The sequence below is a fragment of the Ochlerotatus camptorhynchus genome, unplaced genomic scaffold (assembly GCF_037179485.1).
Source record: "Ochlerotatus camptorhynchus isolate MF236.1 unplaced genomic scaffold, CSIRO-AGI_Acam_v1.1 ptg000241l, whole genome shotgun sequence".
In the NCBI taxonomy this organism is placed as follows: Eukaryota; Metazoa; Arthropoda; class Insecta; order Diptera; family Culicidae; genus Ochlerotatus; species Ochlerotatus camptorhynchus.
Genome location: NW_027040731.1, coordinates 244,239 through 260,608, shown reverse-complemented (window position 1 = coordinate 260,608; position 16,370 = coordinate 244,239). Strand labels below are relative to the sequence as shown.

General features: G+C 38.1%; 1 protein-coding gene across 1 annotated transcript; it reads right to left on the bottom strand.

Moving 5' to 3' along the window:
- Positions 1 to 11,254: 11,254 nt before the first annotated feature.
- por (Protein-serine O-palmitoleoyltransferase por) lies at positions 11,255 to 13,358 on the bottom strand. The gene is made up of 7 exons (XM_065225920.1): positions 13,197 to 13,358; positions 12,875 to 13,000; positions 12,604 to 12,817; positions 12,307 to 12,547; positions 12,127 to 12,233; positions 11,816 to 12,066; positions 11,255 to 11,753 (listed from the first exon to the last, which is right to left on the bottom strand). Exons 1-7 carry the CDS (start codon positions 13,282 to 13,284, stop codon positions 11,317 to 11,319), a joined length of 1,464 nt encoding a protein of 487 aa, XP_065081992.1. The 5' UTR covers positions 13,285 to 13,358; the 3' UTR covers positions 11,255 to 11,316.
- Between the last annotated feature and the right edge of the window lie 3,012 nt (positions 13,359 to 16,370).

Here is a 16,370-nt window from a genome sequence, read left to right as displayed (position 1 = left end):
CAGAACATGCAGGGGTGAGTGAAATAGCTTGGGACTGCTTGGGACCGTTGTTCTGGTACTGAGTGAGCCAAAAATAATAATGATTTTCTTCGGGACCCAGTGGTCTTAGAGTTACCTCTATGGCAGTACCATGGGTTGGATTTCAGTTCTATATTAGGTTTTGCACCGTCGGGGTTAACCTCAATCTGATGACAGTTTAGTGGTACTGTTTACGTGGACTTAGCCGATTTTTTCTTGGGTGGATTTACTCGATAATTTTTCAGACTGCAGTGAGATGTAAACAACATTTCTGCAATGTTCACGAGCAACATCCTTGCAATGCGCTGTTCCTCGACAATTTTCAAGTTAAAATTTGGAAATTTTAGAATTTTTTTTTTCGAAAAAACGACTAAGTGCTTGTAAACAGTACCACTGAACTGTCAAAAAGGTTCAGCCGATTAACACTGAGTTCATTTGTGACGTCACGCTGCAGAACCTAATAGACGAGTGCACGGATGGATTTGAGTTCACTCACTCGACAAAAAGTGACACAACAGCGGGGCCCTGTTTACTAAAAATGAACACATGAATAATGCTCGCATAACATTTGAAAATGGATTATCAATTTTTCTAAACAACTTGCAAGGTCCTTTTCACGAGAACTGAAGTACGCCCACCCAAACCAAGAGCACTATCGGGAAGGGGGGAATTTACTCTGCACGATGGTGTTGTTAGTTTGCGTGAGCGTATTCGGTTCGCGCGAAAAAGGCTTCACAAGTTTTGTGTACATAAGTTGATAGACCCGTTTCAAATGTTACGTGAGTATTATTCATGTGTTCATTTTTAGTAAACAGGGTCCCGCTGTTGTGTCACTTTTTGTCGAGTGAGTGAACTCAAATCCATCCGTGCACTCGTCTATAGGAAATTTAAATTTCTTCAAATATAAAAATGGTACAGGTCTAAAAAGTTTTAATTAACATATCTTTCTTTGATCACATTAATATCTTTCTTTGATCACGATAATTGTTGTTAGAATTAATCATATTTTCGCCAACACTAACACTTATCACATCAATAATAATGTAGCAAAACAAAAGATGGTAATCAAATCTTAAAGTAATGATAGTATCCATGGAATAATTCAGCAAAAAGAAGAATTTGACACATAAACCAGATTTAATCTAAAAATCAGTTTTATCAACAGTAATGTCATACTGACGACACAAAATAGCAGAAAGAACAACAATAACATCACATAACATAAACTGGAAATTAAACACAACATACTGTAGAATAGTGAAACTTGTAGATTTTAATAAGAAAATTGAAAATACAGTGGCTAAACACAAGAAAAATAACATACAACTGATATGTGTACAAAATTAAACAAAAAAGTATATACATACATGCATTATATTATATATATATACATATTATATGTGAAAATGAAGACAGGATATTTTAAATTAAAATAAAACAAAAAATCTCGTTATTTTTTATGTCACAGCCATGCCAACAACTTACGAACTGTGGGACCTAGTAGACCTATATCATATCCTTACATTGCGTACCGGCTCACAGTGGGGTCATTCTTACAAGAAAAATCTCATTTTATTCATCTATAGATTTACATATTTAAATTCAAATTCAAATTTAAATTGCTTAACTCCGAATAATCAAGAATAATCTTTGGGTGATATCTGTATGGGTCTGGGTTTGAAGTTTAAAGGGTGATACGGTCAAAATTTGGTCAAGGGAAAACGCGTGTAAATCGGTGAAATCGTTTATTTAAAAAATCAAATTAAATTTCTTTTTCAAGTTCAATTAGTATAAAATTCAGGAAAAAATATTCAGTTAGGCTTCCGCTTTTCCAAATCCGAATTGCCGGGCCTTACGCTTGACCCCTGCCATCAGATTTTATACAGCCACCTTGTCCACCTTCTTCGCCGCAGAAAGCCAGTTTGCCTTGAACTGCTGCTCGCCCTTAGCAGTTTTTTTGGTCTTCTTTAGGTTCCGCTTGACAATAGCCCAGTATTTCTCAATTGGGCGGAGCTCTGGCGTGTTGGGAGGGTTCTTGTCCTTGGGAACCACCTGCACGTTGTTGGCGGCGTACCACTCCATGGCCTTTTTACCGTAATGGCAAGATGCCAAATCCGGCCAAAACAGTACGGAACAACCGTGTTTCTTCAGGAAAGGCAGCAGACGTTTATTCAAACACTCCTTCACGTAAATTTCTTGGTTGACAGTCCCGGAAGCTATGAAAATGCTGCTTTTCAAGCCACAGGTACAGATGGCTTGCCAAACCAGATATTTCTTTGCGAACTTTGACAGTTTGATGTGCTTGAAAACATCTGCTACCTTTCCCCTTCCTTTTGCCGTATAAAACTCCTGTCCCGGAAGCTGCTTGTAGTCGGCTTTGACGTAGGTTTCGTCGTCCATTACCACGCAGTCAAACTTCGTCAGCATCGTCGTGTACAGCCTCCGGGATCGCGCTTTGACCGTCGTATTTTGTTTATCATCGCGATTTGGAGTCACTACCTTCTTGTAAGTCGATAGTCCGGCTCGTTTTTTGGCTCGATGCACGGTTGTAGACGATACACCCAGCTTATTTGCGGCATCTCGGAGAGAGAGGTTAGGGTTTCGCTTGAAACTACCGGCAACTCTCTTTGTCGTCTCAGCGGCTTCCGGTTTTCGATTTCCCCCCGATCCAGACTTCCTGGCTGTCGACAAACGTTCCCCAAACACTTTAATTACATTTGTAACGGTTGATTTGGCAACTTTTAGCGATTTTGCCAACTTTGCGTGCGAGTAGCTCGGATTTTCGCGATGCGCGAGCAAAATTTTGATACGCTGCTCTTCTTGCTTGGACGGCATTTTGACAACTGAAGAGTGAATTCCAAAATCAAAATAGGAGCAACATTCTACACACACACACCTTCAAAATGAGGGGTGTTCAGGTTTTTTAAATGCAAAATTGAAAGAAATACGTCAAGTTGATATTGACCAAATTTTGACCGTATCACCCTTTAATGCGATAAGTTTAGTACTCATAGCAGATTTTGTACAGGGAGTACTGAGAATTCCCGCTGCAAATTTTCATATATTAAAATTTAGATGTGCTTTGATCTGACTTTTTTTACCTAGATTTATTTAAAAAGCTCAATCGCGTTAGCTTTACGAAGCCGATAATTGCAGAAACACATAAATCAACTGCATATAGCACGTGACTGCTTTCTAACACCCCGATGGGTCTGGGTTCAATCCCAGCCGAGGTCGGTGGGATTTTTCTGAGGCATAAAAATCTCTGGTCACGTCTTCCTTCGGAAGGGAAGTAAAGCCGTTGGTCCCGGCCCATGTGTGCTGAATGGGTGCTATATCCTACGCAGGTGTGGAAGCTGCCTTCCTGCACATTCGATTGCCGTCAATGGATGGCAATCGATGTCGGTCGGTGATTGGCACCAGATTGCGGAACAGAGACCGACGTTAAATAAAGGAAAAGAACTGCATACAGCAGAGATCGCAAGTTCCCAACACGTATCTGATTGGAACAAAGCGTTGTCTTCCTTGAACCTCGAGGGCATGGTGGGTATATAGATGGTGATACAGCTTTGTCAGGCGAGGAGATTAAAGGGGGGGGGGGGGGGTAAAATGCGGTTTTAGAGCAAATTGTAAACAAACTCGGTTGCTGTCCCATACAAAAATCCAACATGGCTGAATCATGAATTTGTCATTATCCGTACATTTCCAAAAAGCATGATTAATGTCATCGTAACTGTTTCCACACTGACAGACATTGCTGTCTATGAGGTTTATTCTATGGAGATGCGCATCTAGCGATTTCATCATGTGAATTAAGTCTCGACTTAAGCTGGGTTTAGACAGGGCAAGTCAATTGATCAAGTTAGTTGAATTCAACTGACTTGAACGCGAATTGAACGTGTAAACCATGTAATTCAACTGACTTGATCAACTCACTTGAATTGAAAAAAGGTGAACCTGGTTGAATTTTTCAAGCCAATTGAATTCAACTGAGTTGATCATTTGACTTGCCTAGTCTAAACCCAGCTTTACATCCAAGCCTTGAAGAAACATGAGGAATAATTGAATGTAACCATCGTCTAAAATTTCCATTATCACAACTCGAAAGGGTACTACAATTCAGCTTCCTGCGCGTTTGCCTAGAATTGAGCAATGTGAGGGGATCCCCGAGAATTGAGCCATAGACGATGGGAGGCCGGATTCTCTGCGATGCTCGTTCACGTAGTTCCAAAAGGATTTCGGGTGTAGCTTAAGTTTGCGCTGGATGCCTCGTTGGAAACTTGAAAAGCATTCACGACTGACTCGCTGGTACATGTGATTCAGCCTCACATAATGTAGTTTCAGAGGAAGCGTGCGATACTTCGTAAATCTTCTCAATGCTGCTCTCTTGATTGACTTCAACCTACTGTCTGTCAATGACATATGCCAAGACATGTGAAAAGGTTTGCACTGCAGCCTCAACTTCATCTGGATCAAGGATGTTCTCCCATACCATGCTAGACAATACATCTATGATGCTACGGTGGTCAGCTTTACGGAAGTCATAACTAAGAAACCGTAGCAGGATAGTCGTCGAAATCACGCACGAGTTTGTCCTCAACAGTGACAATTAGAGGAGAGTGAAACTAGCTTAGTTAGTGCACAAGGAGCCGAGGAAATTGATGGAGCCCTGTCCTGTGTGCTCGTTTACTACATGGTTAATTTGAGAAAGCGTCGCTGCGCTGTAGTTGTCGAGAAGGCTAATAGCTCCTGCGTGAAATGTAGAGCAATCAGGATCTGGGTACAGTAATCCGCTATGAGATGGACTCCACGAAACGCCAAATAGATTGATGTCACTAAAATGAATATCTCATCAACTGGAGTGGCACTTTCGACAACTGTGAAAACTGACCGACAGTGAGGATCGATGAGTTCATTGTCGCGGACTCGATCAGGTGGAATGTACAGAGCGCATAAAAATAGTGTGCGGTCACCCAGATTGATGGCTGTCCAAACCTGCTCCATATAGTTCCATGAATTGTTCTCGATGGCCTTTACCTCCAACCCGCTACGGACAGCTACAAGGACACCTCCACCAGTAGATTTACGGCTGTTGTTAGGATTCCGATCGCAACGAAAGACCTCGTAGTCAGGACCGAAGACTTCCCTAATAAAAAATAACCATAAACGAACGATAACCCAAATCATTGAACTATTCCACAAATGGTTTGGATGATACCCAGAACACGTCGTTAAGCAAATTAACCATACAATTTTTATTAGGGTTGACTGGAAAGCGTTCGATAATCGAGCCACGTTTCGCACAGGACAATAATATCGTAGCAACGATCCGATACAGCTAGGCGGTACTCTTCAACATCAGAATTCATTCCACCGGCGTTTTGGTAGAAGATCACGACGTCCTGCTTGCGGCAAGGAATCGAACGACTGCTCTCCCTGGAAATCACAGATACATCAGGCAATAACTGACCATCATCAAGTCTCATTGGATACTCGCCATAGTGAGTGGGTTGGAAGACCCCCTCTCCACATCCGACAGCAGGTCCGGAACGACTATGATGAACGAAGGCTGCTGATGGCAAGACTGAGACGGAGGGATTGGCGGCTTACATGGGGTTTTCTACGGCGCGTTCCGGGTTTCCAGGATTGGTAGTTACAGAGGCATCATCACAATGACTAACATAGTCAGAATTGCTGAAATTTTGATCGGCATCAGGCAGCGAATAGTCAATATATTGATTGTACTTGCTTGTAGAGGCAAGGTGGAAGACTCCTGATTCATATCCAGTTACAGGTCCAGGACGACTATGCTGAACGCTGGCTGGGCTGGAGTAACCAGGAGCTTCCAAAGAGCGGTCTATTGTGCGTCCCGGAGATGAATTAGGGTTGTTCGAACAGTAAAGCGGATGTTGTGAATGAGCAGTATCAGAAGTGCTTCTCAACTGGAAACAGCCGACAGGTGCTTGAAGCGTTGCACTGGAACACGGAATGAATTATTAATTTTCACGAATGTGAAAAATAATAATATAAAACCCCTCCCGATGAAAATATACAAGATACCCATAACAATATGCGTTAATTTGAGATGTAAAATTGTAATTTTGATGTAAACAAACGGTATGGTTGACGTTTCCTCTCATAATCGCCTAGTGCACTCTACATTGGTGGTGCATAGAAACAGCCTATGGGTAAAAATGTGCGAAAACATCGTGAAAGTGCACTCTCATAAGAAAAGCTTCTGCTTTTTTTTACGAAAAGGAAGCAATATTATACGAGTGTCTGGAAAGGTCACATTGTGATTCCATACGTTCTACCAGAATTGAAAGCGTGCTGTTTTTGCATGCTGCTTTGATAACCGTTTGTAACCCGAATTTTGAAAATTGCGGACTTATGACAGTTCTTGGTTTATGTATTGCACGAGGTTTTATCTGGTTTTATGCTTGTGATAAACACAATCGGTGCAGATTATGATCTAAACTATGCATATTGGATGTTGTCACATTATGGCTCATGTGTTCCTGTACACGGCGAATGAGAACGACCCAAATTTGAGTTTAGTTCACTCATAATCGCCAAAAGTGCAGGAACTCAGCGATGAGTAAAATTTGTTCATGGTTTTCTGTGGAAAACCTAAAAAATCTGCCGGAAAATGAGGAAATTGACGAAAATTTTATTCAGTCTCGGAGTAGTACCAATAGACGGAGTGAATCCAATCTTTACTTTTCTCAAATTCGGGAATTTTTCCCTGGAAAAACCTGGGAAAACATGGACAAATTTACTCATCGCTGAGTTCCTGCACTTTTGGCGATTATGAGTGAACTAAACTCAAATTTGGGTCGTTCTCATCGCCGTGTATGTTTTTATTTTATTTATATTTAATATCTGTTGGGTGTGGCCTATTTTGCATAAGCCATTGTAGTAAGCATTATTTTTTTAAATATTTTTTAAATTTTGCTTCGGTGTTTAGAGACTGAGAGTCACTAGAGTGTGGAAATGTGACGTAACAGATTGATGAAAATGAAATTAGGGCCTAACAGCTTTTGTAAACAATGACTTCTTTTGATGATTTCTAGAAATTCAAGGCTCACCCACGCAAACCAACATCCTCATCGGGTAGGGAAAGACTTCCCCTATCCGATGGTAATGTTGGTCTGCGTGGGCGTACCTTGAATTCATAGAAATCATCGGTAGAAGTCATTGTTTACAAAAGCTGTTACGCCCTAATTCCAGATTGAGATTGAGAATCTTTTAGAATTGAGATTTTTTATTCAATCTTGTGGGGATTGAATGAGTTAGCGTTACGTAATTTTAGGGGAGGGAGTCTTGTCAAATCCGGATTTTTTACGTTACATAATTTGTGTACAGAATAATCCTAATTATCGTCAGAGGATTAAATTAAGATAGATAGATCCCATGGTGATCAGCAAATCCTTAATTTGCAATGTCCCGGTTTTTCCGGTATTGTACGATATACATTTAAATTAAGTATAAAACCGAATGCGATTGAACCAAATAGACCACTAAAATTTTCCTGGATCTTGTATTTGGTTTTGTCTTCGAAATTGGTCAACTACCTTGACAGTCACTGAAAATTATTATTGTTCTAAAGTTCTTTAAAATCATTTCCCTCCTTCAGAGTTTTTTGGAATTCCGAATAACATAAATTTCTTTACACCAGTACACTACACAGTCTTTGTGGAATAAATTAAAAATGTCATTCATCCTTTGATTCTCTTCGAATTTTAAAGTAATTTCTATGAATTTACTAGTTTAAAAAAAATTAAGCTTATTTCCTTTTGATAATGTACTTGAATTCTCCTAGAATTCCCATGTTATTCATCTCAGGTTTGGAATTTTTACGAATCCAGAATCCTTTTCTCAATTGTCATGGAATTTTCCACAGAGCTACTTTAAAATTTACTCTGAACTCTCACAATTGGCTTAAAGTTTTAATCAAAACTCTCGTAGATTTCTTCCCAAAACTCCCTTAGTGTTCTCTGAACCGCATTGGTGTTGTCCCAGGAATCCATTCTTAAATCTCCTACAAATAGCTAAAATTCTATATATGTTTCTTGTAAGTGACTTTATCCTGAAAATATAGTCCAGTCCAGTTCTTGAAGCTTTGTCAAAGACCATCAATTTTTGTTTTCGAAGAGAGGAAAAACTATAATATTTTCCGATTTGTCATCAAAGTTCACGGGTTTTTCCCGGTTTTCCTGATATCCCGTTTCACTGGTCCGTGTTATTTTTTTTTCACATAGGGATGCATCATATTTCAGTATATCATACAGCTAACATTGATCACAAAAGGTTTTTATTCATCCGCTGCCAATATGAGTAAATAAATGCGTAACTGGTCCAAGGAATAGGATAATAGGCAACGATGGAACAATTTTGTTGTTGATGAGAAAATGATGAAGACCTAACGGGCCCCGTACAGAAGGCCGAATCACAGGGGGGTTGACAGTTATCCACGGCCCAGACAAATTTTAAAATTTTTATATGGACAATTGTCTTCGTATGGTGAGGGAGGGTGGGGAGGTGTGGCTGTCTACGTAGTTAATGAACAGTCCGCCCCGTAACGTGGGTAGATCACCTTTTCGTGGTACGTTACGGGATGTAAGATCTACCACCGATTCCTAGTCTTGACTACTTCAAACTAGGGGAACAGGATTTTACAGTAATCAAAGTAACACATCTTAGTCCTTGTTACTTTTTATGCCTTGTTGATAGTGATAAGTCCTCGGGTTGCGTGGACCGAGGATGATCTTGAAACAAGGAAAAAATGAGTTAGTTAGTCTTCACCTATTCCTAATCTTCTTTTCGTTGTTTCCTAGTTTGAAGTGGTTAAGACTAGGGTTCTGATGCATGGTCATTATCGGTGTCATGTCTTGTTTTTTTTTGCTAAGGAATCCAATTTTGACTGACAAAGGGGCGCGCCTTTGGAGGGTGTTTCAACACTCCGAAGGGTATAAATAGCGGGACCTTTCAATTAGAATCGATTCCTTGCGATAAAGGCAAGAATGACAACTGTATCAAAACCGAATACTTCATCATTTCTCAATAGTGATGGAGTAATACGACATGCACTAAACTAAGGACACGGGATATACTACAATAGATCAAATTACTGGTCGCAGTGGTTTTATGTCCCGAACAGAGGAAAAAAAATGAACAGTCCGTAAAATAACACTGTTATCAAATAAAAAGCAGCTCACGCGACCACCAACGATCGACCAAAACAATCTGTGGGCAGTGTTGCGATATACCGTTAAAAAAAGTTGATGCATTGTCCAATACTCATATTGTTCGTTTAACTCGTATAACTTAAATTATGCACTCATAATGCTTAAAAACAAACAAATAATGTTGAAAACATAAATGACCTATGTAACTGTGATTATAACAAAACGTCCTATATAACATGTCCAATGTACACCTGACAAGAGCAAAATGTCCTATGTAACATTTTTCACGTTTTCATGTATGAAACGGGTAGATTATAATTTCAATTTCAATTTTACTATCGCATAAAAGGTCTTAAAAATGTTAAAAGTTGATTTGGTTTAAAATAGTATCAAAAAAGATTTTCTCGAAAAGAGTGAAATGTTAGATAGGACCTTTTGAAAAGTTAGGCGAGATTTGTTTTCCGTCGATCTTGCTTTCCGTGCTGAGCACCAATGCTACCGACGCCAGGGAGGCAGCTCCCACACCTGAATCCTACCTATCGACCCATCAAACCGGGGACCAACGGCTTTACTTCCCTTCCGAAGGAAGGCGTGATCAGAGATGTTATGCCTCAGAACATCCCGGCGGCGCCGACTGGGATTGAACCCAGGTCTGCGGGGTTGAGAGGTAATGACGATTACCGCTACACCACCGGTGCCGCTTACGCAAGCAGTTGAATTTGTGTAACTAGAACGTTCAGCAAAACGGACTATGAGCAATATCGCTGCTAATGACGATTTTCGATTTGAGAATACCTCCCATATTGAATTTCATCTTGAACGAAGCCATCATCTCAAACATCTGGAAACATTATGCTAACCACAAACGAAGTGACAGACGACTAACTGGCGAAGAAATCCATTAAAATAATGTGGTTCACTGTAATAGAATTTTCTTGGAAGCTTGTGCCATCATCCACCAGATGGGTTAGTTTTTTTGTTTTGATTTGAACAAAGTTGATTACAATGATTCTTTGACAGTGTGCAAAGAGTGTATCATTTTGTCATTTTTTTATGCATTTCAGTTTTGAGTAGAGTGAAAGAGACAGAACCAAAACATTCTAATACATTTGGTGAAAATGCTAGTACAATCCAGTAGTAGTGTTGCCATGTGGTACACTGAAAAATTGAAATAGCAGGTTAGTCACCAAAGTTTTCGAGCCGCTCCGTCTGTCACTTCGTTTGTGATGCTAACTATCACTTTCTCTCTCATTCATCATCTGAAGCCTTTCTGCTCTTACAGCTGAGTCACCTCGTTGAATTGTTCGCATTCACAAAAAACGAAGCTATCTTGTCATTAAATCGTCAACCGGTGGAAACTAACGATTTTAAATTGGCTCACTACTTTACTAGCCTATTGGTCTCAATCAAATCTATTAACGTATCCCATTTTAATCGAAATTCTAGTACTACACTATGTTTGTTTTGATTAGCTATGAAAGTTTACAGATAAAATGAGGGGTTCGTTGATTTTCCTATGTTTCGAGGGGTGCATCGATTAGCTTGGGATCGAAGATTGTACCAGAGCTGAGCGAAAAAGTTGAGCACATTTCTTCGGGACCTTCTGGTCTCAGAGTTACCTCTATGGTTAAACACTCAAACAAACATAAAACTAAAGCTAACCAAATTTTAAGTTTTTTTTGTTTAATTTTCGATACGGAAATCGAATGGCTATTAAGGCTGTGTTCCATTTGGCGAATTTTCACTTAAACTTGACAGATGGAAAATTTCCAAATAAACCTGCTATTCCAGCAGACTTATATCTGACAGACAAGGAATCAATTTTGACACACACCTTCTCGAAAATTGACCGATCAACAACAGAGGGATTTTCGAACATTATAATTTAGTTTCGAAGTGTCAAGTTTAAGTGAAAATTCGCCAAATGGAACACAGCCTAAGTAGCTTCCATTATATTTTATTTCGAAGATGCAGAATAAAAATTATTGTAACTCTACTTTAATAATGTAATTTAATTTATTAAAAACATATTAACAAAAGCCCGAATCGGGAAAGCGACAAAGTGGACCGGTGCGAGCGTGCGAGGTCCCGACGTAACAAATCCTGAGATTCAAATTATCCAATTGAATAAGTACCCCAGAATCAACAACCAATGGGAAACATAGTCGAGTCTATGCCATTTCTCCAGCGTGTGCTTGAATGAGTATCCTTCTGTTTGTAATTGAGAGTTAGCATCAAATATAGCTCCCAAATATGTCAAATTTATAACGCACAATATAAAAAATATGCTATTAATAAAAATGGTCATTGCTTTGTTTTGGCTTAACTGATGCTTTGTACATGGCACTGAACACTTGTTAACTAAAACACACGCTGAAAATATTTGAGATAGTTTGTTCCGAACATTGAATTCCACATAGCTCCACACACCTATTGTTAGTAAAGTGGCCCACAATTGGAAGTTTAAGCCATGAAGTAATGATGACGTCACATACGTTAGGAAAACTGCTGCAAACGTACCATGGGGTTTCAACGCCCGGAAGATGTCTATTAAATGTACGAAACGGGTAAGAAATTATACAAAAAAAAATCTTGATTGTCATACATACATTGCTTCAAAAAATTATGTATTGGTACATTCCATGCTACTACAACATACACGAGTGATCTGGGAAATTCGATGCTCCATGGTCTTACAACCGTATATCCAAAATATCGCGTATGCTTGACATTTAATGATCTAATTGACTCTTGATCATTTGTTGCCAATCCTGCCGAGACCATTGTAGCTTGTGATAAAAATGATATAAAATAATGGCTCATTCGAAATGAAAATGCAGTGCCATATGCGACTATCCATCTGAAAGGAAAAAAAATATGCTTTAATGTTTGCCAACTACATCATATTCAAGCAACCTACTTCCATGAATGCTCTAGATTAACCGTAGTATCAGCGCAATTTGAGAACAGTAAACATAGGATAGAAAGCATAATATTTACTATTATCTGCGCAAGGTATTTGAAATTCTAAAAAAAAAAAAAAATAACGAAGTTTCAATGTGCTGAATAAATGCATCACGTCCATTAGAATAAATCCTACCAGTTTGAATCTACTTCTGGCCCTTGTTAAACTATTCAGGTACTCGGTGAAGGACGTCCAAGGTCCAAAAATGCAGTTGGCTGGGCAACACATATAACCAAGAAATGATATTATAGAAAATTGATCTCTAAGTGATCGGTTGACTTTTATATCGATTGCTAATGAAATAGATTTCATAACTGCAATCATTAAAACGCCTCGTACATGATGCCATACTTTAGGGTCTTTCTCCAAAATTTCACTGAAACAAAAGGGTTATAATTTCTCATATTATTTACGTAATTGAAACATATTTACCATATTATTAAGTACATCATAGCATAAAGACTAATAATAAAATCGAATCTCAGTAGTTTTTGTTCAATGAACGATACCTTGATCAACAAATAAACAGACACAAATAATTGAAGTAGGTAAGAGTGTCCATGTTCTAAAGTGTTATGCATCAAACATAAACCACATCCGAAGCTAAAAGCATGTGTAATATTATGATGCGATGGAAAGTAACGTGCTGAGAATGAAAAAAAAGTATTATAGAACAAGCTAACCGTTACTTTTAAATACGAACCTTGGATTTTGCTAATGAAACACAGACCAATGTTTACAACGACAAATGGCAACATATAAAATGATATTTGGAAGAATGAAGGAACAATGCAGTTTGTATACATCTCTTTCCAACCGGCACTTTCATCTGAAACGAAACGATATTAATTTGGTTATCTAGGTTTACAGGTGGAATACAGTATGCTAGTTATATTTGTTAATTGTTTGATTTTATGACCTAGTTGGCACTGAATGGAACCAGAATGAAAATTAGTTTTCTGAATTTAAACTCCTTATTAGACACAAATAAAAGAGCAAACTTTGACCAAGTATTTAATACTAACAATTTGCAACATCTCTGTAACTGTAGTCATCATATGTGTCGTATAAGTCATCATTTTCATCGTAAACATTATAGAGATACTCTGACATTTTTATTAAGAAATACCGTTGAATATTAATACTCAATTTTTTGGTCACGCATTGATTAATGCACGGTTAATGTTCAAGACTCCATTGATACGGTTGTGATACGATTTGACAGCTGACGCCGACACAAACAAAAATTATGTTATGGGCCATTCAAAAATGACGTCCATGTATTGTAAGGGGGGGGGGATAAAATAAGACGTGACGTCCAACAAGAAAAATATGAATAATTATTAATTATGATAATTATTAATAAGACCATTCAAATAAATTACATAATCCTATTTGTGTAAAGACACGTTTAAACATAAAATTATCACATACTTTTGAAAATTGTACTAAGTAGTATTTTTTTTGCTAGGTTTGACATCCAAAAGTAGTCAATTGTAATATCATGTGACAGAATGGAGGGCCAAAAAATGCTAAATGACACATTTGAAACACCTCTACACGGCGAAACGAAACAACTCATAATCGAGATTGAAAGTACTTAAAAATAAGTATTTCTCTAACACTAATGTTTTGGATACATTTCTGTTCTCATTGATGAGCACTTTTAACTTAATCTTGCAGTATAACCAAAACAGTTACTTTTACTTTGAAAGTATCCAAAATAACTAGTTAATTTCACGTTATGGTACGTTATAAGTTTACTGTTCCGGAGAGGAAAAAAGTAAGTACTACATAGTTCTACTAAACCGTAATAGATTTCCCGGAAAGTGGCCGTAATTATCCTCGAATTAAACATAATTCCTTTTTAGGTGCGGGCCAAAACATATCTTGTGGGCAAAATTGCCACCACCAGCCACCGATGACTCCACTGTTAGGAATATAACCAGCATCCAAAGGCAGTGATCAATGAAGGTAACGACATTTAATTTTTTCGATCCAGTTTTCAGGATGATTAATTTTTGCTTCTTTTTTTTATTTTATTTTTCCACAAATACTGATCAATCAGGCTGAATTTATGAGTCTGCTATGTTTCGTCGAGTGTACCAGCCGGAATCGGGAGAAGTTTGGTCAACCAACTCAACACGATGGATTTAGTAGGATGTGATTTATTGCTTATTCAGGGACAATATGTGGATAGATTTTATTGTAATAAAGATAAATAAAGCCGAACATAACATTGATTTTTAGTACTCATCACAAATATAGAAAACAACTGAAAAATCCCCTTTTCAACTAAATTTTCTATAATGAAAACCAAGTTTTGTGTAGTTTTTATCCAACATTCACTCTTCCTGAAACAGTTAAATTCTACTCAAAACGAAGTCTTTGCAAAATACTCAAATTTGGATTGTTCGCAAAGAACTCAATTTTAACTGGTTTCAGTTAGGTGTCAAGATGAGTACAAAAGACTTAATTTTAAGTTGTTTCGTTTCTCCGTGTATGATATTTTTACGACAGGAGTCAGTCTACACGTTATTTTGAGGCTACTCAGTAACTGGGTGGATCGCACTCATTTTTGCATGCTGTATGGAGTTGTCAAAAAATGAGTAAACTGATTTTGGATAGGGGAAATGTTGGCTTCGGCAATACCTTAACCTATTATCGTCAGGGGGTAAACAACGTCCTTGAGAGCTCAATTTTGGCATGTGGATACATTGTGTTTCAGAGCATATATTGGCCAAATTTGAGTGCTCTAGGGCTTTGTTTACCCCCCCTGACGATAATAGGTTAAGGTATTGCCGAAGAAAACATTGCCCTAAATGATTTTGATATCAATTTTTCCTAAGTTCAAAATGGCGTACTTTGAAGTTGTGAACAGGCGATTTTTGCGCAGTGAGTCAAAAATCAGTTTTTCGTAGTGAAGCAGTGAAAATGTCGCAGCTACGTAATATCCTGGATGGCGAAAGCTAACGAAATCTAAATTAGCATCTAGTTTGTCATTCATAAAACTCTTACAAGAAGATGTGTGAACGAGGTTTGTTCGAATTTTATGGAAGCCATCCACGTTGAAGCAATTTAAATATATTTGATCAATTTTTTTGTTTTGACGTACACCGAGGAGAATTTCCGTATACCATTTATGTGTGAAACCTCATATTTTTTGCAATTAGATTTCACAAATAAAACATATGTTTAGGAACATAAAAATTATTTTATTTCCCACAAATAAAATCAATGTTCTAAAATAAATGGATTTCATTTGCTTTGACTAATAAAATTTATGTGTGAGGTTTATAACAATTATTTCTCGGTTGAAAATAAATATTATGTGTCTTTTTCAAATGAAAGTCATGGTACACACAATAATGTTTACTTATCAAGTACATATACTTAACAAAACCATCGGGTAGGGGAAGTCTTGCCCTACCCGATGGTGATGCCGATTTGCCAGGGAGATTCATGACTTTCGAGAAATCATCGAAAGAAGTCATTGTTTACAAAAGCTGTTACGCCCTAATTCCAGCTCTATCTAGAATTAATAAGACCATTCAAATAAATTACATAATCCTATTTGTTTAAAGACACGTTTAAACATAAAATTATAACATACTTTTGAAAATAGAACTAGTAATTTTTTTTTGCTAGGTTTGACATCCAAAAGTGGTCAATTCAGGCATAACATTTGATAACGGCACAAAAGCATTTGTAAACAAACTTTCTAAGGCCCTTTACACGCGAACCAAAGTACGCCCACGCAAACCAAAAACATCATCGGATAGGGGCAGCTATCACCTTTCCGAAAGTTAATTAAAGAAAATTAACGAAATGGTTGGTCGGGTGCTGGCTCCTAGCTGGATCAACCTCCTTGCCAGAGTGAGAATGATCCCGCGTCTCGATTACTTTTTCGAAAGGACGTATCAGCTTTTGTAAACAACGCATTTTATCGTCGGTTTGGTGTAACTGATAGCTCGCCCACGCATACTAACACTACTATATCAGGCAGGGAAAAATTTCCCCTATCTGATGGTAGTGTTAGAATGCGTGGGTGAGCTACCAGTTATGCCAAATCGACGATCAAATGCTTTGTTTACAAAAGCTGATACGTCGCTTTGAAAAATTAATCGAGAAATACTACAGCGCAAGCTGTGTTCCAATTGCAGAGTTAAATTTAACTCGTGGTTAAACGTGACATTACG

What these genes read in the sequence shown, in the direction of transcription:
- por (XM_065225920.1), bottom strand. Translation starts at nt 13,284, where the DNA reads ATGTCAGAGTATCTCTATAATGTTTACGATGAAAATGATGACTTATAC. An exon ending in ATGATGTACTTAATAATATG is followed by an intron (nt 12,548 to 12,603) that starts GTAAATATGTTT and finishes CTTTTGTTTCAG; the next exon opens with TGAAATTTTGGAGAAAGACC. An exon ending in AATCTAGAGCATTCATGGAA is followed by an intron (nt 12,067 to 12,126) that starts GTAGGTTGCTTG and finishes TTTTCCTTTCAG; the next exon opens with ATGGATAGTCGCATATGGCA.